The sequence below is a fragment of the Acyrthosiphon pisum genome, chromosome A1, assembly GCF_005508785.2.
Source record: "Acyrthosiphon pisum isolate AL4f chromosome A1, pea_aphid_22Mar2018_4r6ur, whole genome shotgun sequence".
Taxonomy (NCBI): Eukaryota; Metazoa; Arthropoda; class Insecta; order Hemiptera; family Aphididae; genus Acyrthosiphon; species Acyrthosiphon pisum.
The window spans coordinates 160,218,943-160,241,734 of NC_042494.1; the positions used below are offsets into that span (position 1 = coordinate 160,218,943).

Here is a 22,792-nt window from a genome sequence, read left to right on the forward strand (position 1 = left end):
CGTATCAAGTTCTGTGTAATGCCATAGACATTGGTGACCACTTGTGGGCAGCTCATGAAGAAATCACATTACTCGACACATACATGGATACCATGTCATGGGAAAAAGTTGCCAGGAAACTAGGTAGATCACCAAAAGAATGTGAATGTCATTACTTTGATAATTATGTACTTTATCCAAAAATCAAAGGTCTAGAATGTGTGAACAAAAATGCATTTAGATTTGATAGATTTGATAACATGAATAAAAATATGACAAACACTATTGGTGATACATTGGATTTAGAAGGTATTTATTTATTTTTAAACCAGTAAGTATTATTATTTGAAACATGCAAATTGAACCTTAATTTATAGTTTTTGTCCTTTACTACTTTTTCTATTAAATACAAGTACTGATTTTGTCATCATTGATGGGTAAAACCATTTAAATTTTATTTTTATTTTTTAGAATCACACCATCAATATGAATTAGCTATTCGTTTAGCTGGCTATCAACCAGCACGGGGATCTTTTGAAGAAGAATATGATAACCAAGCTGAATGCATTTTACAATTATTAGATGAACCAACATGGATTGATCAAGAATCAAAAACCGTTTTAGAATCAAATGTATTTTACAAACAGCTGAATACAACCATTTTTGACATTTTTAATGAGAGGCTGCATGAACGATATAGAAGAAGACAAATTGTTAAAGACTATGGACTTATTGCGTTTAATAAACACCAGTTATGGATTAAGTCTATGGAGGTATCGACAATAATTTCCTCGATAATTTCTCATTTTTGTTGAAGTTTTTTTATGAAATCTAACTTAATTTCAGATGATATTGGGTCCAGAAATGATGCGAAGATTAATTCGTTATTTACACCTAATAAAACCACTGGCTTTTGATTTACTTATTACCAATCTTAAACAAGAACATGAATTATTAGCTAAAATTCACAAGCTTATTGTTTATCGTAAAAACGGTTTAACTAAAATGGCTCAAATAAATATTTATAAAGAATTAAGTGCCAAAAGAGAAGAATATTTAAAAATAAGACCATTGGGATCATCTACATCAAGAATTATTGAAAGCTCAAAGCCTCGTATGAATGTTTGTAATCTACCAGGTTTCCAAAAACTTGATGATGATGAAAGAGAACTTTGTGCACTGATTAAAATGTTACCTGAATCATATTTGAAATTTAAGGAATTACTTATAAATGAATGTGAAAAATCAAAAGGTATAATTTTAAAAACTGCTAGAAGTTTGGTAAAAATTGATGTTAACAAAACAAGAAAAATTTATAACTTACTGATGAGTAAAAATATTATATGGCAACATTCCCAAGACTGATTTTATTATTTTTAAATTAAAAGATATTTGTCGTTCATATTTTATATATCATTGTTGTGTTTAATTGTTTGACATAAACTAAGTATTTGTTTAAATAAATGTTATAATTAAAATTTAACATTAAGTTAGTTAATTTTGTAATTAACTCAAATTATTTTCTTCTATACAAAATGTGTACATATACATTTAGTTATTAAATATAGTGAAATTACAAAACTTAAAATATTATGTTGTTGAATTTTAAATATTAACAGATACTACCTATTAACACTAAATTTACACATTGTAAATTGCTTTTTAAATTTTACATTGTTAGGAAATCAAACCATTTGATAACCTTATTTTGATTATATTAATACATATCTTAACAAACATTCAAACTTTAAAATAAGCATGTGTAACTGTCTCTTCATTATTTTTATTATTTTATCATAGTAACGATAATTGAAAATCACTTACATAAATATTAATTATTAACTAATAAGTTCACCTTGTGAAAATATTTTAGTAATTACTAATTTGATGCCAAGGACTTCCAAAATAGTTATATAGAGCCTCTGTTAATATGTATATTTAAAAATAAAAATTTTTCTTACTCGCAAAAGTTAAATTCCCATTTATATTTTTGGAGATAATATTTAGATTCTTCAAAAATAATATATTATATTATTTTTAAGAAGAATCTACTGAGCTAGAATGCTAGATACACATTTTATTGAAGCTAGAATAAATGGATTCTTATTAATCAAATAAGATATAGGTATATAGTAATAACTTATAAGACACTGCATTATCATCTTTATAAAATAAATCTTTTTCTTCATTTAATAACACCTTTTATTATACAAAGTTAAAACATTTAAAATTTATTATACATTTTTTTTAAAATTATTATTATTACATACAAGTACAGTTTAACAATCAATATTCAATAATCATCAGAGGTTTATAAATATTACAACATTTCAAGAGGAAAAAAAATTTTCCAGAACAATTACTAAAATAATGTATAATATACATACATACAAAATCAACTAATTGTATTTTATTTTATAAGGTGATCGTAAAGACAAACAGCTTATAGCCAAGTCAAATAATTACAAGAGTTAATAACAAAATTATTTAGACATAAATACTTGGTTCTTCGATAATTTTGAATGTGTTTTATATTATTAACTATCAAAAATATACACTGATTCGCCGATTTGGTCTAATATATATATTATATATCAGTTCCCGCATATATAAAATATTATATTATATGCAAACACCAGTAATAAATAAATAAATATTCAACTATATTTAAAACAATTATATTTTTAACATTTAAATTCAGTTCTGGGGTTGTTCGCTTGGATTGTTGCCAAACACTTTAAGTTCATTTCTCAATACTTTGCCTGATGGATTGCGTGGAATCATGTCCAAGAACTTAACACCTCCAGCCAATTTTTTGTATGCTACTACATTCTTTTCAACATGACTTAATATAGTTTTTTCATCTATGTCCATACCTGGTCGCTTAACAACAAAAGCTCTTGGTATTTCTCCAGACAGCACATCTGGTATACCAACTACAGCCACATCAGCGACACCCTTCAATTCGGAAATCAAATTTTCTAATTCAGTTGGTGAGACCTTTAAAAAAACAAATGAAATATTACATTTTAATTATAATTATATAAGAAGTATGTATACTATATAATGGTATTCAAATAGGTAGTTATTTATGATTTACATAAAGTTATAAAACACCTTCCTGTAGGTAGTAGGTACTTAATATTACAAAATAAGTATTGTTGTAGTGCTTTATAAAACTACCTATAGTTTTACTATAAAGAATAGTATTTGTAGTATTGGCTGAGGGATATGTATGACACCCCCACCGACCCTGTCGTTAAACTCAGTTAAAATATTTAAAATTGAATCAAAATAGGAATTAATTAATGCCATAAATGCGTGTTAAATCTTAATTGCAGCATGCTAACTGCTAGCATATTACATGATATATAATAATATTATAGTGTATATGTAACACTAACACCTAAAAGTATACGTATGTACCTATGGTTAACTTATTGTATAGTTCACCTAGGCCCTAACTAGGGCAATGCTTGAATTGGAAAAAATTAGATTCGTGTAAAAAAATATGCCGTACCTGAAGATTGAAATGATTTATTGACTAGGATATAATTAGCACTTAGGAGGTATATGCTAAATTTTTTTTAAAAAAATAACAGATACCTGACCTATAGACGACTGGGTAATATCATTGGTTGTATACCCGTATGTATATATCAATGGTAATATTATGTATTATATATACCTTATAACTTATATAATCAACTTACGTCCTACAGTATATACCTATTACCTACAGATAATATATCAATAGGTATATGATATATAATTAAGTTTATTTTTAATAAATCGGTCTTGAGCTTTAAATTGATGGCTTAAACAATAGATCGTTTTTAACTAAAAATAATATTCGCTTACGAAAAGTCAGTTAATTCTTTAAGTTTATATAGGTCTATATAATTTGCATTGTTTACATAGGACAGTGGCGTGATGACGTGATGTGGGCACGAGGTCAAGTATTGAATACCTGGTTTATAAATTGTTGGAGGTGGAAGAAGCCCAAAAGTATGTAGGTATTATTATTATTATTTTTTTTTACAAAATACGTCAATACTTTAATAATTCATGACACAATTTTATTTTGTTATAACTATTATTATTTCGTCACGATACTATAATATCTCTTTAATATGTCTTCGTCAATGAACATAAATATTAAGTGCGAGCATATTTTGCATGCAAAATCTTGGAGTTCAAATAGATTGTTAAACATAAAAGTATAAATGTCCTACAGCCACAATATGAATATGATGTAGCCATGTAAAATATTTGTTTTAATAAAAACAAAAATTCAAGCCGTTGGTCGAGATTTAGCACCCTGCGCTTAGTCAAAATAGTCAAATACTTAACAATAAATAAATGACTAATAAATAATATTTTAATATAAAGTATTAGACTGTGTAGTTGTATGCACTATGCACTCTCTGCCAATCTGGTCTCCGACTCCTCAGTTATTGGCGCTTATGCAGTTATAGCTATTTTTATTATTTATTTGTTCCTTTTATCGAGAAAACGTAGTTCGCCGGCGTTGTGTTGACACTCGGCACTGTTCCATGACGCGGGCGCGTGCGCTCTGCGCCAGTAGTTGTAGTTGTGCAGTTTCCTTATCTGTTTTCATTCCGACTTCCGAGCATTTCTACAGTACCGTTCGACGGCGGCTGACTTGTTGTTTACGGTTTTTTTTTAATGTTACAACATTCACAACCGCAATAATAATAATAATAATATTATACATTTATACGTTATTATTAGTGTTATTATTATTATTGCATACCGTTCGCGTTGTGTTTTTCTCGTGTGACCCGTCAACGAACATCCGGACCTTGGTGAAGCGGAAGGAAATCGCAGGACGACGGACACGCACAGGTTGGTACCGTACACTTAATGTTACTACCATCCAGCGTCTGCAATGATCGAAAACGCGGAACTGGTCATGCAAATGCTGGAGATGTACCAGATGTACAAGCAACAGGTTCCCGTGGAACTGGAAGAGTACCTAAGGTACGTAGCAAAGACTGGAAACACACTGTTCCAGTGGACGCTGGTCAAACCGTTTATTCGTGAGAAGATAATGAACGTTATAGCCGAATTTGCAGAACAGTCTGCGTTGTCTGACATACCGCCATACCCAAATGTTGACCCGTTCAACTACGAGGCCATGAAGACCATGTTGTTGGAACGTTTTGACACATTCAATGGGCCCCCGTTCACCATACAAAGGCTTTGCGAGTTGTTGTCTTGCCCAAGAAAAGAGTACAACCGTGTAGACAAATTTATGCGTGCCGTAGAAAAAAACATATTGGTTGTCAGTACTTGCGAGTTGAGACCCAAGCGAGAAGAGCCCATTGTCAATGGCGTCCCAGACCGGTGGGAAAATGGAAAAGAGTCTGATATCAGTATGGAATTGGTAGGTAAAAATAATGTTATTACAGACACAAGTGTCCTAAATGGTAATGATACAGTCGAAAGTCTTCTGAACGAATTAGAATCAATGAAAACTCCTGAAACAAAACCGGATGAATCAAAGACAGAACAAAAAGATCATCTTGTCGCACAAGTGACAGACAAAGTTGAATCTAATATTACTCCTGAAGAACCCAAACAAGATACTCCAGTATTAATCACCCAAGATATACCACTTCAGACACAGATTACAGACTCTACTACAGAAGTTGTGGAACCAGTCGATATTGATGTCGAACCAGTCGATGTTGATGTCGAACCAGTCAATGTTGATATCCTACCAAATGTTTCCGCTGAACATGAATCTATAGTTGACCAACCCAAAGAGTTAAACTCTGAAGTAAGTGAAATTCAACCTGTTGAAGTTAAAGAACAAATTGTAAGTGATCCTTTAGTTGATGAGCTTAAAGATTTATCCCAAGATATAGAGCTTGAAATTGTCAAACCGAAAACTGAAGAGCCAATTGTTGAAAGTAATGAATTGGATCATTTGGAATTAACACCGACAGATGCCGATCGAGTAGAAGGCTCAATTATTCATCAAACTCCTGATTCTGATAACAAAGTAGAATTAGATATAGACGTATCACAAACTGCAGTTGTGTTGGAAAAATCAGACGAAAATCTTGAAAGTATGGATGTACAAGTTGAAGATGTATCCAAAAGTATGGAATCAGAAGTAATCAGTGATAACGTACAAGAAGAATGTACAGACCCTACAGAAATTCATAATGACAAACAAGTTGGTGAATCTACTGTTGATGTTCCTACTGTAGACCCAATTTCTATAGATATGGAGGTAGAATTAGAGAAGACAGAAAATGACATTATCCCTGACGTTATACCAAAAGAAAGTGTTGAAGAAAATAAAGACATCCAGACAACGGAACCTAATACAACTGTTGAAGAACCTCAAGTACAGGATGAAAATAAATTGACTGAAAGTGAATAGTCTTAAAAAATATTAGCCCTAAATGAATATTACATATATTGACTGGTTAGGTTAATAATAATGAAATTTTATCAATTAGGTAAAAGTTATGTAAAATTTAATGTTTATATGTACCTACGTAATAAATTCAGAATAAGTTATTTCATTTACTGTACAAAATTATTTGCGTATATTGCTCTTTTGATTAAATCAATAATCAATATTCAATTTTTTTTTCATATATAATTGTAAATGAATAAAAATGTAGTATATTTTGAATAAAGCATTTTTATTTTTATTAAAACATTAAAAAATATCTGTTTTAACTATTTTTTGCTTAATACATTATTTGTTCATAATGAATAATTTTTTCTTGTCTTATACAGGCACATTTATTTTAATAAAAAATACAATTACATCAGAGAAAATAGTCACTTAAAGTAATACATATTTGTTAACTAAATAAAGAGTATCAACATCTATTTATTTTCATTCCTGTTTTAATGTACCTATTGTTGTGTGTCAAATACACTTTATTTTTAAATGTAATTACTACCTAATGGTTTATTTTTTTATGAAAAAATTTCATTTGTATCAAAATTATCTAGTTAGTTTTATATTTTATACTCTGTACTATCTTGTTTAAATGACTGAATAACTTTTGCTTGAATATTTTATTAACCTTAAAAAATTTTCCATTTGAAATACAATAAATTATATTTGTACAGTATCAATATTATCATCCCCTTTATGAACAGCTATCTAATATCGTTATAAAATTTGTTTAAATATAATATAACTTATAAAAGAAAAACTATTAAAGCGTTTTCATTATTTGTCTTTATAAGTTAGGCTTTCTTTTTCAAATGTTCAAGAAAATCAAATCAAATATCAGTAAATATTATTAGTTATTACTACAAATAATTTTACTTAGTCATATTATATTGATAAATATTTATTTGTTTAATATTGTATGTATAAAAAAGCACAGAACCTTCACAAAATGTGAATGTAATAAAGCGGGTAATAAAGTAATTTACGTACAACATACAAGCTTATTGGTTAGAAGACAGAAGTTTATATATCTTATCAATAATCATAATAACTACCATAATTCTTCTAGTCACTTGGTAATTTACATAAATAAAATAAAATTCTTTTAAATATAAAACTGAAATTGTCATATGATGACATGTTAATAAACGTTACAAATTTATTTTTAATTTAATACATAGGTAAATGTATTGTTTAATTTTTCTCTTATCGTTAATTACAATTACAATACCACATTCAATATGCCTTGACCTTTTTATTTTTCTCCTCAAATAACTATAAAACATCAATAATTTAATTTAATTTATGCAATATATATGGCCAAAACAAATTTCTTTTAAGGTTAATTGTCAGTTGTATTTACTATATAGCCATATAGGACTATAAGACAGTTAAATGAAATCGAAAATATTTTTTCATATTATTATTTGGGGGTAGGTACGGCTTCTCTACTATTATAGGCACTCATTCATATAATCCCATAACAACAAACTCATGTCTGTAGGTACAATATTAAAATAATACAAAAAGAAGTATAATTAGTAGGTAGATCCATGTAGGTATTATTTTTAATCAACTATAATAATTAAGATAAGATTTTGTATTATAAACTGAAACAGTTGTAGGTACCTAAGTAGTAAGTATACGTAATAGTAAATTGTAACTAACCATTTTAAGAAAATGGTATTCTCATAGGTAGACTAAATAGATAGGTAGGTACTCATTATCTTCATTTATCTTTAGTATATAATTAATATGATTTTAATTATAGTTTGTAAGCAATAAGTAGAATACCTGAATATAGTATTATAGATTCAATTATTAACAGCAGTATCAGTTAATGAGTTGTAAATTATAAGCTATAAATATTTATTATAATACAATATTTGAATATTTATTCCAACAACATCACAATAAATTACATTAGAAATCTAAAATGATCAGATTTAAAAAAAAAACTAATGTATTATACGATTTAACGTTTAAATACAATAAGAGCCGTTCTTACTATGTCTGGTTAAGTCATTAAGTGTTGGTTAACCAGACATTGTAAGAACGGCTCTTATAGTAGGTAGTAGGTCCATTAAAGAGTTCTTAAAAATAAATAATTACTATTAATAACCTTATGCTTAGACTGTTATAACTACCGTCTACCAAGTAAAGTAATGTACTAAATGAATTAATGAAATGTCAAATCAACCTACGTTTCGTATGGCGTTTGTACCTACCTAAATTAGACAACCCCCGCTAAATATTTCATCGTAAGCATAATAAATTATGTTATAACTTAATACGCGTGTTAGTTTATTTTTCTTGATCCTCAGATTATTAACTATATTTACGTAATTTCGTCTATGGTCAAGTACAAAAAAGTGTAGGTATTATTACAAAGTTGACGAATAAAGCGCATCCAGAACTGCAGAAGAAGCAACTTTTGCCGTGTGACGTTACAAATTCGTTTTCCGCGGCTTTTTTGGATACCGCGCTGCAAAATTGATCGGTCTAGTAAAGTCATAAAGTCTTCATAAAAGGAAAACCGCTCGACTATATACCTACCACGCCTGTGTGGACGTATTTTCAGAAAAGCCGCCTGGCATCAGTACTTATTTTTTTAATTTTTAATTTTTAAATCATTGTAATCGAATTATAAGTCGTCTGGACACGTATTAGGCCGAGCGACACGGTTCCGACGAAAGCCGCACACGAAAATCCATCTATGTCTGGACGCGCCTTAAGTAATGGAGCTTGTCCGTCTTAAATCTATTATAACTGTTTCTATTATTTAACAGAATAAAAAACACAATAAAAGTGGGAAGCAACTACACTTTTACTAGCATAATAGAACAACTGGCACTGTTTTTAATAATGAACCTGCAAATTGGAATGATTGTATTTTATGCATGAGGAACGAGGGTAAATAGGAAGGTACCTACTTTGGAAGCCCTGCATCTCAGACCTCAGTACTCACTACTAAATTACATCATTATATTACGTCTGTATAGGAAGTAAAGTAGATAGTTAAAGAAAAAGTGATCTAAGTGTAAGGCTTTAGCGAAGCGTGTACTTGGTTTGTTACAAATATTTTGAAAAAAAAAATAATGATGTAGGTACCTACATACGTAGGTGGCTACGTATAGCCGTATAGGTAATTTATTCTTCTAATAAGTCTGTCTGAATATTTCCGATATTTTTAGAGTGCTGTAAGACCAACTTATTAAAAACTTCGAATTAAATTATCAAGCTTTTACTACATATGAAAATCAAAAACGTTATGCGTTTTCATCTTCGAAAAAATTTGTAAATATTTATGCTACATTTTTTTTTAGTTTTTCACGATTTTTAATAAAATAATATGAAAATTGAAAATACTGTGAATTTTTTTCTTTTTTACCATCCTAAAGTACCTATATAATACTAGATCTACTTTCTATCAGAAATACTTTCGAAGTTGATGAAGTATTTTTACTCCTCTAAAAGGTGATGACAGTCCCACAAAAATATACACATTCTAAACTCAATAGTCAATACCAATTAAAAATATTAGTATCAAAATCTGAATGAGTGTGTAGTACCAAAAATATTTACCTTAAATAGTTAAATTGTTTTAAAGGCTCTTATATTGTACAAATAAATTGAAAATACCTATAATATATTAATATGTATCTACTAAATTTTTAAATGCAGCGTAATAGTATAGGTATAGGTAGGTACCATACTACATAATATTAAATGACTAACTGTATGAGTACCTACTACCTAACCTACTCAGTAACTAATAAGTTTGTTTGGAAATTTAAATTTATTGATTACCTAAACAATAATTAATCTTAGTCCTTAGGTCTATATAATATCCACTTACTTGATTCCCTTTGACTTTTATCAATTCCTTTGTCCTGTCTACAATGAAGAAATATTCATCCTCGTCATAATAAGCAACGTCACCAGTATGTAACCAACCATCTTCGTCCACAGTTTCTTTGGTTGCTTTTTCGTTATTAAGATATCCAGCCATCACCTAAAACAAAATTAATTTAAGAATCGGTCAGTTTCAATATTTTAACTCATGAATAGTAAATTAAATTTACTTGGGGTCCTCTAATCAATAGTTCTCCAGATTTATGTGGTCCCAAGTCGCTGCCATCGGTTAAACTGACCACCCTAGCTTGAGTACTTAGTACAAGTTGTCCTGTACTACCAGTTTTATTTTCAGGCAATGAAACTCTTGTGTATAAAGACACGGGAGATGACTCAGTCATTCCATAACCTGAAAATGTTTAATTGGAAATAGAATACGACAGCCCAGTGCCACTGTCAGTCTAGACCACTTAGCTACCCGGCAATCGCAAGGGGCCACGAGATTTATTATTCTATACAGGGGCCCAACGCTAAAAGACAAAAATTGAAAATATCTCAGTGGCACACTGTGATTTAATTATTTTGTTTGATATTACTTATTAGTTATCATTAATAGGTACATTAGGACATTAGGTAGCCGGTAGGTGTATTGCATCTAGGTATATTATGTAAATTTATATTGATTTCAACAAGCGATATAATTATCAAGCCGTGTCCCGCAATAATCATATTAGTTTAAGGCTGCACAATGAAAAAATGTATAATTATGCCCAAGAACTTAAAGCATTTAAATTTTTTCTTATGCTATAATAAATGCTCAATTTTATAGATGTTTGACACATGTATACATTATTATTTGTATGTTACTTATTTTTGTCGTAGGTATTTTTCTCGTTTTGAGTCAAACTTTTTTGAGGTAACTTACGATTCTGTTTATTAAAAATAAATATTCAGTGGGAAGTAAGAACTAAAGCATAAAATATTTTTTTTGTATAATATTATAATGGTAATGATCTGTTATGCGTTTATTTTGTTTGCACGCCCATTAAAGATTATTATGCCAGACCTGCACTGCAGTTTTGGGTTTGTGGAGGGTATAGTCCTCCACCTTTGTGACCTGGTTACTTCTTTTTAATATGTATATATTAATATATTATAAAATAATAATTTATATAAATTAACTGTGAATATCACTTTTATAATAATATTTACTGTTAATATATGGGTAACAAGAATAAAACTGAAGTTATTTGTTGTATTATTGTTTTTAAATCGCTCACATCCACTTTTTTTTTTATCATAACCACTACTTGGTGAGAGCCAAATCTTGAGCCACATGCCCACATGGCACATTGACACTTCATACTATATAATGTAGTGACTAGTGGATATTACTACTCAAAGGTGGGCAAGTTAATGAAAATAATTAACTCAAGTTAAGTTAAGTTAAGAGGACACAAGATCAATAAGTTAAAAGTTAACAGTTAACAAATTATAAATTTAACTCGATAAGTTAAAAGTTAATTTAGAAAAAAATATTAACTTAACTCAGTTTAAAAAAAGTTAATCAATTTTTTTTTAATAAGTATGTAAATCACGTAAAGAGTGAATGTGTCTTTCTAGTTTCTAATTTATAAATTATAAAAAACAATTTTATTGAACTTTTTTCATAATGTACACTGTATAAACTTCTACTTTTACTTTACTATTATTTACTAATTTAAACTATACTCATTTCAAACTAATAATTTAACAAATTAATTTTTTTATATCTTATAGCTATTGCGAATGTTATAATACGTGAAGATGAGTACATGACCTTCATATACGTATATTATAAGTTATATAACATTAAAACATAACAATTGTCAATTTTTAATTTATTTTAATTTTATTAAAAACATTTATAATTGCAATACTCGCATAATATATAATTTACAACATAATAAAATATATTAATATACACACAATTATGTTAACAGGAAAAAGGACAGAAATGTTTGTGTTTTTGTATTGGATTATTTTTATTTTATACACATATAGGTAGTAATATTTACGTAAAAACGAAAAATTTCAAAATGTTTTTAACTTGTTGGATTTTTTTTTTAAATCAACTTAAAAAAGCTAAGTTATTTCAACTGTAAATTAAACTAGTTAAGTTCATAAGTTGATTAGCAAATAAACTAACTAGTTAAGTTAAAAAGTTAAAAAAAAATTAGCTTTTTAACTTAACTTTAACTTTTTAACTAGTTAGTGCCCACCTTTATTACTACTACAATATATAGGTACCTACTTATTGTCTTTGTCATAGGCGCAAATAGGGGGGGGGGCTTTAGGGGCTAAGCCCTCCCAAACATTTCCTACACTTTGTCTTAAGCTTATTCAATATTATCAAAATAAGACTTTAGCCCCCCCCTCCAAATCCCAAACGCTATTTGCGCATATATGCAAATGTATAGTATATATTTTATGAATAAAGGTAAGTAATAAAAATAAAACTAACCTTGTCTAATTCTAATGTCTTTTTGAGCTTTAAGTAAAAAATTATCGATAAGACCCTTCGATGCTGGTGCAGCACCACATGTGATTTCTTTGATTGAGCTTAAATGTTCTGCTTTTACTGATGGATGCGAGGCTAGGAACAATAGTAATGAAGGCACCACAAACAGAAAAGTTGGCTAAATAATAATTATTTTCATGATTACACAAAATATTATATTATTTATTTTATTTTATTAATTTTTTTTTACATTATCATATATAAATGTACGTACTTTATATTTAAGCACGCATTCAATGTATGATTCAGGAGTAAATTTTGGTATGGTAATCATATGAAGACCATGCGACAATACTCCATTTAATATTCCATTAAAGCCATAAATATGGAAGAATGGTAGAACACTAAGAACTCTTTCTTGGTAGGTATCTATAAAATAAAATAACCGATGAATGTTAGCCATGTGAAATGCGAATGGCTGCTTATTTACGTGTTTCAAATATTATTTCGATATTAACAAATAATAATTAAATCTAGCACAATTACCAGTTGTTGGCTCATAACTGATGATGTCTTTGTTTATACATTGTTCCAAATTTATAGCACAATTTCTGTGGGTTAACATCACACCTTTTGGAAGCCCGGTTGTACCACTAGAATATGGCAATAAAGCAACTTCATCGGCAAACGATTTTGGTAGTTCGCCAGGCGATTGTCCTGACACTAAAGTCTTGAAATCATACACTCTAGCTTTTTCATTTGCAACTTCTTCACCACCAAATACTATGGTGCCCGCATAATCTTTGAGGCTAGGGGATACTTCTTTAATTACAGGAAGTAATAAAGAGATCGTCATGCAGAGTTTTACACCAGCGTTTTCGAACTGTCGTTTTACCTCCACTAAAACAGAACAATGAATGATGATTTGACATTGGCTAAAAATAAATATAATAAGTACGAATCTTAAACGATTCTTAATTAAAATATCTTACTGGCAGTGTAAAGAGGATTAACAAAAGTGACGACTAGTCCCGCTTCGAGGGCTCCATGAATGGCAAAAACGTACTCTGGTAGGTTAGGCAATAATAGCCCAACCACATCACCTTTTTTCAAACCAAGTTTCGAAATAAGAGTACTAGCGAACAATCTGCAAATCATGCGGCCTTCGCCGTAAGTGTAGGATCTTCCACTGCTACCGCACGTCTAAAAACATAGGTATGTTATTAAAATGTAATATTTAAATACGTGCGATCAATAAACCAGCTATGTACAATTATAAAATACATAATTGTATAGAATTAAAAAATGTAAGTATTAATTACAATAATTATTTAATACGCCGTAGACATCAGGTAAATAAGCGCATAAGTACCAACCAGTATGTTTACTCATAAAAATAAATTTTATTGCGGTACAATATTACAATGTCATTACTAATTAGTAATACTATTACTGTTAAATACATTTATAGTTTAGTATATACTAATAAATCTCATAATTAAATCACTAAAAAGTAACTAGGTAACAAAAATAAGTAATATGCTTCATATTATGCAACGGCTAATCTTTTTTCCTAGATATTACACATAAGGACTCGATACATGATGCATTTTTAAAATTCATTATATAATATAATATTATGATTATTATATAAGCACAAAAAAACTTAAAATTAGCCGTACTTCCAATCAGTAGCACAGCCATAAATATTGTATGGTTGTGGAAGGTGAGGCTATAGGATTTTTGTGAAATATTTTGTTTAATATAATATTATAATATAGGCTAAAATAAACATGGTCAATGTTCCCTCCCCCACCACTTGACTACGCCTCAGTTACCCCATTATCTTGAATTCTTGAAGTAATAATATAATATGTGAAAATATACACTTTCCTAAAACAGTATACTAAATACTAAATACCTACCTATTTGGCTATGTGAAATGTTCAAAGATATGCTCAACAAATAAAAAGCTTAACATGTTAAAATGAAACCAAGGTTGGGCAATAATACTTAGAAAGTTAGAACTTACTTTTGTCGATAACATACAAATTAACTAGGTATAGAACTAGTAATTTTTAAAAATTTAAAAAAAATAGGTATACCTATTTAAATTAAATTTTTATGAACTCTATTTCTTAAAGGATACAATTTGTCAAAACACTATGATTAAAATTCAATAAATATTTTTTTAGAATAAAAAGTAAAATCTAATGATACAAGTTATGATAAAAAAATATAATAGTTTTTCTTAGTAATTAACTAAAGTTTTTCAAACTTGATTTATATTAATCGACCAACTTATAATCTAACCAAATTACTATATCTCATACACTTTTTAATTACGTGACTATACCTAACTTAAATATTGAACTAGTTAGTTTTTTTAAAAAAGTATTGAGCTTTAACTATATCTAGTTGCAAATTCCACCATGATTTGGGAAGGTTTATTGTGTGAAACATATTATACATTTGTACCACATGCATGATGCATCAGACACTTTCAGTAGAAAATTTATCAAAGTTAAGTCCTGAGCCACGTAATGACGATTCATTAGGTATACCTACCCATGATTTATTATCATGATAAACTATTAACATTTTATGCCCAAGTGTGTAGTTAACTATTAGTTGTAGGTACCTATATAGGTATCTACCTAATAGGTTTGTATTGAGGAATACTGAAATAGTGAAATGAATATTGAAATTATAACAGAGTAATGAGTATAGGCGTTTAGCGTTTCAATGATAAAAGTATAAAACATTACTTTTATTCAAGGTATATTGAAAGTATACAATACGTCAATACATATTAAGTAATAATAGTATTATTGTCTATTACATCTTGCTTTTATTCTATAAAAACAAAAAAAACTTGGACTTTTGACAGGTTTTACTGTGTACTTACATCGCGATCGAATGATTTAGTAACCAGGAAATGATAAACAAAAATCTGCTTATTTCTCAATAAATTTTCGGGACGATGGTGTGTTAGATAATGAACCAATTTAACTACCGGGTAGCGTTCAAAAGGCTATAGTGTATGCAAAAGTAGATAGCCACGGACCAATAAAAAACAGTATAACACAACAACAGCCACTACAAGGTCGAGGTTTTCTAATATTATCTAACTATGTCAATGTACGTGTACCTATATAAAATATGCCGTGGTCGCCGTTGCCTCTGTTGGTAGACTATATTTGTATAAGGTACCTATTTTGATTGAAATAATTATTTTAATTTTCAAAACCAGGAAATCGTTATTTGCAATATTGTGGAACGCGTACGACAAGCAATTATTTTTCGTAATCACCTATTATGTTTAATAAAAATCTGCAATTCATAATTACCTATTTTATAAATTCATTAAGAGTCAAGAATAATAAACCCAACGATTATGATTCAAACAATTGTGAATACATAAAATAATACCATATAATATAAATAATCAAAAAAATAATACAATTTATACAGCAAATAAATGTATTGAATTTTTATCTGATGCGTATAAATGATAAGAACGTTAGGTACCTATGTAAATGTATATTTGAATACAATTTTAAGGGTAATTAATAAAACTGAACATTCATCCACGTTACTCATATAAAACGATCGCGTAATTAACTGAATTTATTGTACTCTATTTAAGCGTAATATTCTAGTTTATGGATTATAATAAAAGTATATTTTATGTTATGATTGACCAGATCGAGAATATTGATATAGGACCTAGATATAATGTAAAATATTCTAAACTATAATGTGCGCGTGTACTGTGCACTGTGTACTACCAATTACCAAATCACTATAACATAATATACGTGATACCTACCTATTGGCTATTTGTATCATAATAATGATACTGCACATATTATTTAAATAATCGAATAGAAAAATAACATATCAATATATATATATACCTAGTCAATACCTTTTATAAACATTCCTATAACTCATTTGTATATAATATAAATATTAATGTAATAAATAAAAGTTATATTTATTTGTTTTAGTAAATTGTTATATAATGTGCATTATATATTTTCCGTTACCTACATCCACTTGAATATTACAAATGTTAACGTATTTAGTATAATTTACAACATTTTCCGGACATTATATACAAGTACTAACTATATTATGTTACATCACGACATATTATTATTCTTTCTACGCAAATATGTTTTGTATAATCATTTTCGTGCAAATTCGTGCAGAGTAGGTTTATGAAAATAATAAATACTTGATAATGTAATTATATTACGATTATTTACAAGTGCAACGAAAATTAACTAGATTAAGAAAATAACTAAATAACAAGCAGTATCGTATACACCGTACGCGGAAAGACGTTTATCTAAAAGTTATTGTCTCTATAAAAAAAAATTTTAAGCGTCAACTGTTCGTGCGATAAGTAGGTATACAATAATTACAGTTGATTGCACTATTGCCGGTTGTATCTTTAAAAGCTATCAAAGTTGGACTTCATACTATCACATATATTATTTTATATGTAAACCAATTACACAATAGTTCAGTGATGTATAGCAAATTAATCAAAATAAAATATTAATATAAGTACCCAAAGTTCAAAATGAGTTCATAACAATAATAATGACCATTGTGTTTAGAATGGTGTATATATTATAATATATTTTATACCATTGAACGATAAATATTTATCAAAATACTTTTACCAAACGCCCATTTAGAATAAAAAAATTTCTATTCATAACGAATTTTGATGGACTTTAATCCATTTAAGGTACATAATTATAGTGTTTTACACAAATACAATTATAAAGGAATAACACAATTAATACGTACATTAATATGATGCATCTAACTATAGAAATATCAGCGTTCACTTTCTTTAAGCACCTTTGTATACATTTCAAAAACTTAATTACAAAATATAACTTCATGTAAACTTATTCAAAATAATAATAAGAGCAAAAAAAAATTAGTCTGATGTTTGTACGTACCTATCTAGTATTTTATAGAACAATAATTCGAATTTGCGAATATATTTCAGTAGACATTAAGAATCATTAAAACTGCGACCGTGGTAAATAAACAAAAACATAAAAAAAAATTGGACGTTCTTATTCAATTTAAATTCAGCAGACACTAATCATAGTATTTTTAAAATTTATTGCAATTTAACATGGAGTAATATTCTTCATAATCTACAATATAAAAAAATTACACATCATAGGTACACAACGTGTTTAATTATAAGTAGGTACCTAGTATAATATTTGAAAATTGAAAACAGTTATTAAATTTATTTGTTTTACTGTCGCACAAATTATATTTAGTGACATTCAATGTTTGTTTAGAATTATAAGTACCTACTTACGAGGTATGCGAGCCATACAATGTGGTTATCTCACTTTTCGAATGTTATATGTACCTACTCAGTAGTCAGTACTCGATAATAAAAAGTAGACAGTATAGACGTATAGTACACCTACTACAGTATCAAATAAATAAATACTATTGCAGATTTGCAGCTAGTGAGGTATTTTTTTTTCATAACATGCACAATACATATATCTACATTTTAAATATTATAAAATGTGGTAAAAAATAATTATGAAATCATCGCTAATTCTTGTCAATATCTACAATTATTTAACGATGAATATGCAATTAGAATAATAATGTTACATTACACATATGTGATAAACGATATACATTGTAAATTGTGATACAATTTGGCAATTATCTAAAATAGAATCTATATTTGCTCAAAGTAAAACGTACAATTTATTATCGTACATTAGTATTATTGTACTATAATATTTAAATGTGATTATAACATACTAAATTGATAAATTAAATAATATGATTTTATATATTAAACTAACATTTAATTTTAAGTGTAATTATTTTCCTCTGCGTATAAATTGAAAATACTTCGATTTGTAAAATGCTCGCACACAGTAATTCTAGTACACCGTTTTCTAAACCGAAAAACGCACAGATTAAAAATAGCTATTCGTTGACTCTAAATCAAAAACTCTTTTAGTATATTTGCGTCGGTCGTGTGTGTAGTGTGTACAATACTATAATGGCGAATATGCGCTCAGAACATATACTACCTAATACCTTATTAAGTTTACTCTTGTGTAAAACATGTTTTACGCATTAAGTATTTCTAATACATAAAATTAAATAAGCTACCGCGGTCCATGAATATATAGGTAGTATTATAATAGTAGTGATGTTTTTTCCGTATAATAGTTACACTCCACCGTGTCACGTTATGAATATAAAAAATATCAATTGTCTACACTCTACAGGTTATAGGTAGAGGTAGGTACTCGACGTTTAAATGTGATTTGAAAATTTACTTTCATTGTAGTGACCGTAGCCCGTAGTGACTCTAGGATATATCTAGATACCTATTATATATTATACATACCTACCACCAAAACACATATGTATGGTAAAAATCAAGTTTATAAAAAAGAAATCTCACTGTTTTACTAATCGTGTTATTACCATAACATGGATCCATGGCAAATGATATTATATTATATAGGTACATAAATTATTGAATGATATAAATACTACCTACATATAGGTACATTTAATAAACATAATATATGATAGATTATCTAGATATTAGGCACTGATATTTTCAGACTTTCTTAATACTTTTAACATATATAATTTATATACGTGTACGGTGTACCGATTTATTACGTTGTTGTCTTATGGTGAGGCGAGCATGTGCAATGTGCATACATGTTTATACGTATTTATTAAATAGCCGAGGTGAAAATACAATCACTGATGACATGGGGATTCAGGAAGTAGATAGCCGCTCGAGAAACCAGGTAGTGGCAAGTGTGTAAAAGCAGATGACCACGAGTCACGATGAAGGATCAGCCATACCTATTAAATTACGAACCGTTAGCGCGCAGTCCAGGACATCAATTATATTGTTATAGGAGTGTAATCAGTAATCACAAAGGAGCAATGAGAGTGAAATATTGGCTTAGAAAATGTAAATAATAAATAAGTATGTACAATATATTATGTACAGAAACAATGTTGAATAAATCTAAATTATACATTACACAAGTCACACGGTAAAATCCATATCTAATGCGGATAACACACGACGTCGATGCATATCTCGTATAGACATCGTTAATATAAAGGAAACTTTGCAGGCACAAACCGAGCATTTAAGGATAAAAAATACCAGGGGCAGCCTGAGATGCGTCCTGTGTGAGGGGAGACGACGTTATATGTACAATAAGGGTATACAACGTAAGTTCGTGGTGGTACAGTGGTCGAATAGGTGGAACAGCCTATTTGTAGGTACCTAATTAGTGGATAAAAATAATACGTACGATGACGTTAAAAAGGTTTTAAATGCATTCTTCGCATGAATTTCAAACCGTTTCAACGTCGCCGCAGAGTAAATACGTACGTAGCGAGTATATACCTCATACCTATACTACATGTTTACAATATATTTATTTATGGGCCCTTAATTTTATACGAATACCTACTATGTAAAGATTTTAATTCGTCGTATTTTCAAATAACGAAATTGTACAAATAACGTACTGAGTACCTATTATAATGGGTTCGAAGTAATCTTATGAAGTTATAATATTGCTATTAGGTATGTGTCAAAAGTAGAAATTAGAAAGCAGTGGTTCGTTGCATTGGCGCAACATATTAACCGCCTTCATCGTATGTGCATATTATTACCTATAGCCGATAGCATATAGTAGTATATAGGCTATAAGGCTGTAAAGGATGCTCACTTTGTGACGAATAACGGGTACCTAGGTATATGTAGCCAGTAATTACTTACAATCATCGGCTTGTCTTCCCACTTATCCACGTTCCTCCATATGTATTCGGGCAGGGTGACATCCACAGGGTTGACTGTACCGAACGGAGATTCCAAAATTATCGTTCCGGTTGATGACGAAGGGGTGGATCGGGAGGAAGTGGCGCCGAACATGCGTACGGCTACAGTCGTGCACGGCGCGTGCGACCCGGACACAGTCCAGGACGGCGACGTGCGACAGTGGCCCGCCGAAGCTTTGGAACACTTATGCAGCGGTCCGTTGAACATGCGCCGGGCGCCGGTCATCACTCTCAGTCGGTCCATGTCGGTTTTATTTGGATACCGCGAAAATCCCGTGCACGGTCAACCGCGGGCTTGCGTGTTTTTTGAAAAATTGGTCGGTTCGGAACGATAATATATTATATTATATATTTATATTGTAATATAGCTATTATGTATTTAACTGTGCCGGTGATATTATTATGTCCAGTTCGGAATGGATTATATTCGTCGTCGTCGATAACTTTGGTATAAATATTTTAAATTATTATAAATATAATATATGCGCGACGACAACGAAATATAATATAATTGTACGATGTTGCGGTGTCCAACGTCACACTACCGGCGGAGAAACTGTACTGAATGTACTGTACTGTACGGGGCAGCGGCTGGCGAATATTATAATATTATTGTCTGCCATACGTAAACATGCAACACGTTGTCGGCCGCCGCCGCCGCACATTCACAGTTTATACGACCGTACGGTTTCGGTGGGCGGCAAGTTGCAGTTCTACCGCGCACTCGCCGCCCCCGACACCGTTAGCAGTCACGGTGGTATACAGAGCGGTCGCACGCGCAAACAATTACCACTATTATACTAACTATATGGTAGGTAATCTAGAACACGTACGATAAACGAAATAATAATAGGTATGTCGTCACACGATTAAATTTCGATATACAATATAATAATATATTATATACGTGTCGTGCACGGTCGTCGGTGGAAGTGTCGGACACGCGCGCTGACAATGTTTTCGATAAGTGTTTTTTTGTTTTTATCCATACTATAATATTCAACAATATTATTATTTCAATATACACGACTTGTGATAATGTGCATGTAACACGTACTGACATATCCAACTCTGTTCATGTCGTATAAAAAATAACAATTTTTTCTTAGCAATTCATAAGGCCCCAGTCAAAAATCCCCATATCGTAGGCACTAGGTACCTTCTCGTATTATTTTTGTATTTAAATCTATCGCACTTACACATATATAATATTATATTATATAGACACTAATGGCACACATTTTTTTTGGTGGCAGTTCAAATCCACCCGAAAAAAACGTGGGGCTTACACATATACAAATTATTATTATTATTTACATAAAATAAATCATTTAAATTTTAAGCAAACGAAATATAGCTGACAACATGCGCATGGCTGGTATCTGTGGTAAAATATTACATTACAGGGTCAAATTATTCTCTTAACACATTTTTAGCAGAAAAAACAACGATATTCTTATCGTTTTCTGCAGTGTTTAAACACGTATGATGTATGAAACTAATACGGCATTTTAAATACATTTTACGCTGGGTTTACTCAATTCCGCAAATACAAATTTACATATATTAGTACATTACATCGTTATATACATTCATTAAGAAAACGAAATATTTGACGAACACATGCATAAATATATTTGTGGGAAAATAACATGGCCAGGTCATATAATTCTCTTACCATAATTTCAGCGGAAAAAACAACGATATTCTTATCGTCTGGCGTATTTAACACATATTAAACGTATACTGCACTACTGTAGTCAGCTACCACAAAAACAACATTTTAATTTTTTTTTTTTTTTCAATAGTTTTGATTGGGTTTAATTTTAAAATTGTAGAAAACAAATTATATTTACTATTAGAACTTACTTGACGAAGACTTCATTTAAGGGGACTTGGCATAGTTTTGGGAATCTTTGTCCCCCCTAGGCTCAAGCGCCTATATTTGACCTAATGATTATGTATGAACAAAATATTGTAATTAATATTTTATACAATCAATTTACAGAGAGTACAAAAATCAAAGTACCTACTTATATAATTGTTTTAACGCACATTAATTGTATTTTTGCGATCCCCAAAACACTACCCTCCGTCATGTCACA

General features: G+C 29.6%; 3 protein-coding genes across 3 annotated transcripts in view; 2 read left to right on the top strand and 1 right to left on the bottom strand.

The window, feature by feature from the left end:
- The window catches only part of LOC100165438 (transcriptional adapter 2-alpha), a 16,034-nt gene extending 14,573 nt beyond the window's left edge, over positions 1–1,461 (top strand). Inside the window, exons 3-5 of the mRNA XM_029488702.1 lie at positions 1–288; positions 451–752; positions 826–1,461. Of these exons, the coding sequence (XP_029344562.1) occupies positions 1–288; positions 451–752; positions 826–1,344 (1,109 nt within the window). The 3' untranslated portion in view covers positions 1,345–1,461. The remainder of the gene's footprint in view (positions 289–450; positions 753–825) is intronic.
- Positions 1,462–2,157: 696 nt separating this feature from the next.
- LOC100167475 (4-coumarate--CoA ligase 3) lies at positions 2,158–21,287 on the bottom strand. Its single transcript, XM_008183597.2, has 8 exons — positions 20,629–21,287; positions 13,778–13,988; positions 13,332–13,685; positions 13,060–13,214; positions 12,789–12,963; positions 10,516–10,694; positions 10,290–10,445; positions 2,158–2,979 (listed from the first exon to the last, which is right to left on the bottom strand). The coding sequence occupies exons 1-8, from the start codon at positions 20,929–20,931 to the stop codon at positions 2,677–2,679; spliced, it is 1,836 nt and encodes a 611-aa protein (XP_008181819.1). The 5' UTR covers positions 20,932–21,287; the 3' UTR covers positions 2,158–2,676.
- Positions 4,532–6,655, top strand: LOC103309054 (serine/threonine-protein phosphatase 4 regulatory subunit 2). Its single transcript, XM_008183596.3, has one exon. The coding sequence runs from the start codon at positions 4,892–4,894 to the stop codon at positions 6,395–6,397; it is 1,506 nt and encodes a 501-aa protein (XP_008181818.1). The 5' UTR covers positions 4,532–4,891; the 3' UTR covers positions 6,398–6,655.
- Positions 21,288–22,792: the final 1,505 nt, after the last annotated feature.

Bases quoted from the DNA above. Each gene is read 5' to 3' on its own strand.
- LOC103309054 (XM_008183596.3), top strand. From the start codon at position 4,892: ATGATCGAAAACGCGGAACTGGTCATGCAAATGCTGGAGATGTACCAG.
- LOC100167475 (XM_008183597.2), bottom strand. From the start codon at position 20,931: ATGGACCGACTGAGAGTGATGACCGGCGCCCGGCGCATGTTCAACGGA. The intron at 10,695-12,788 runs GTTAGTTTTATT...AAACATTTTCAG, and splicing joins AGACATTAGAATTAGACAAG to GTTATGGAATGACTGAGTCA. The intron at 10,446-10,515 runs GTAAATTTAATT...ATTTTGTTTTAG, and splicing joins TATTGATTAGAGGACCCCAA to GTGATGGCTGGATATCTTAA.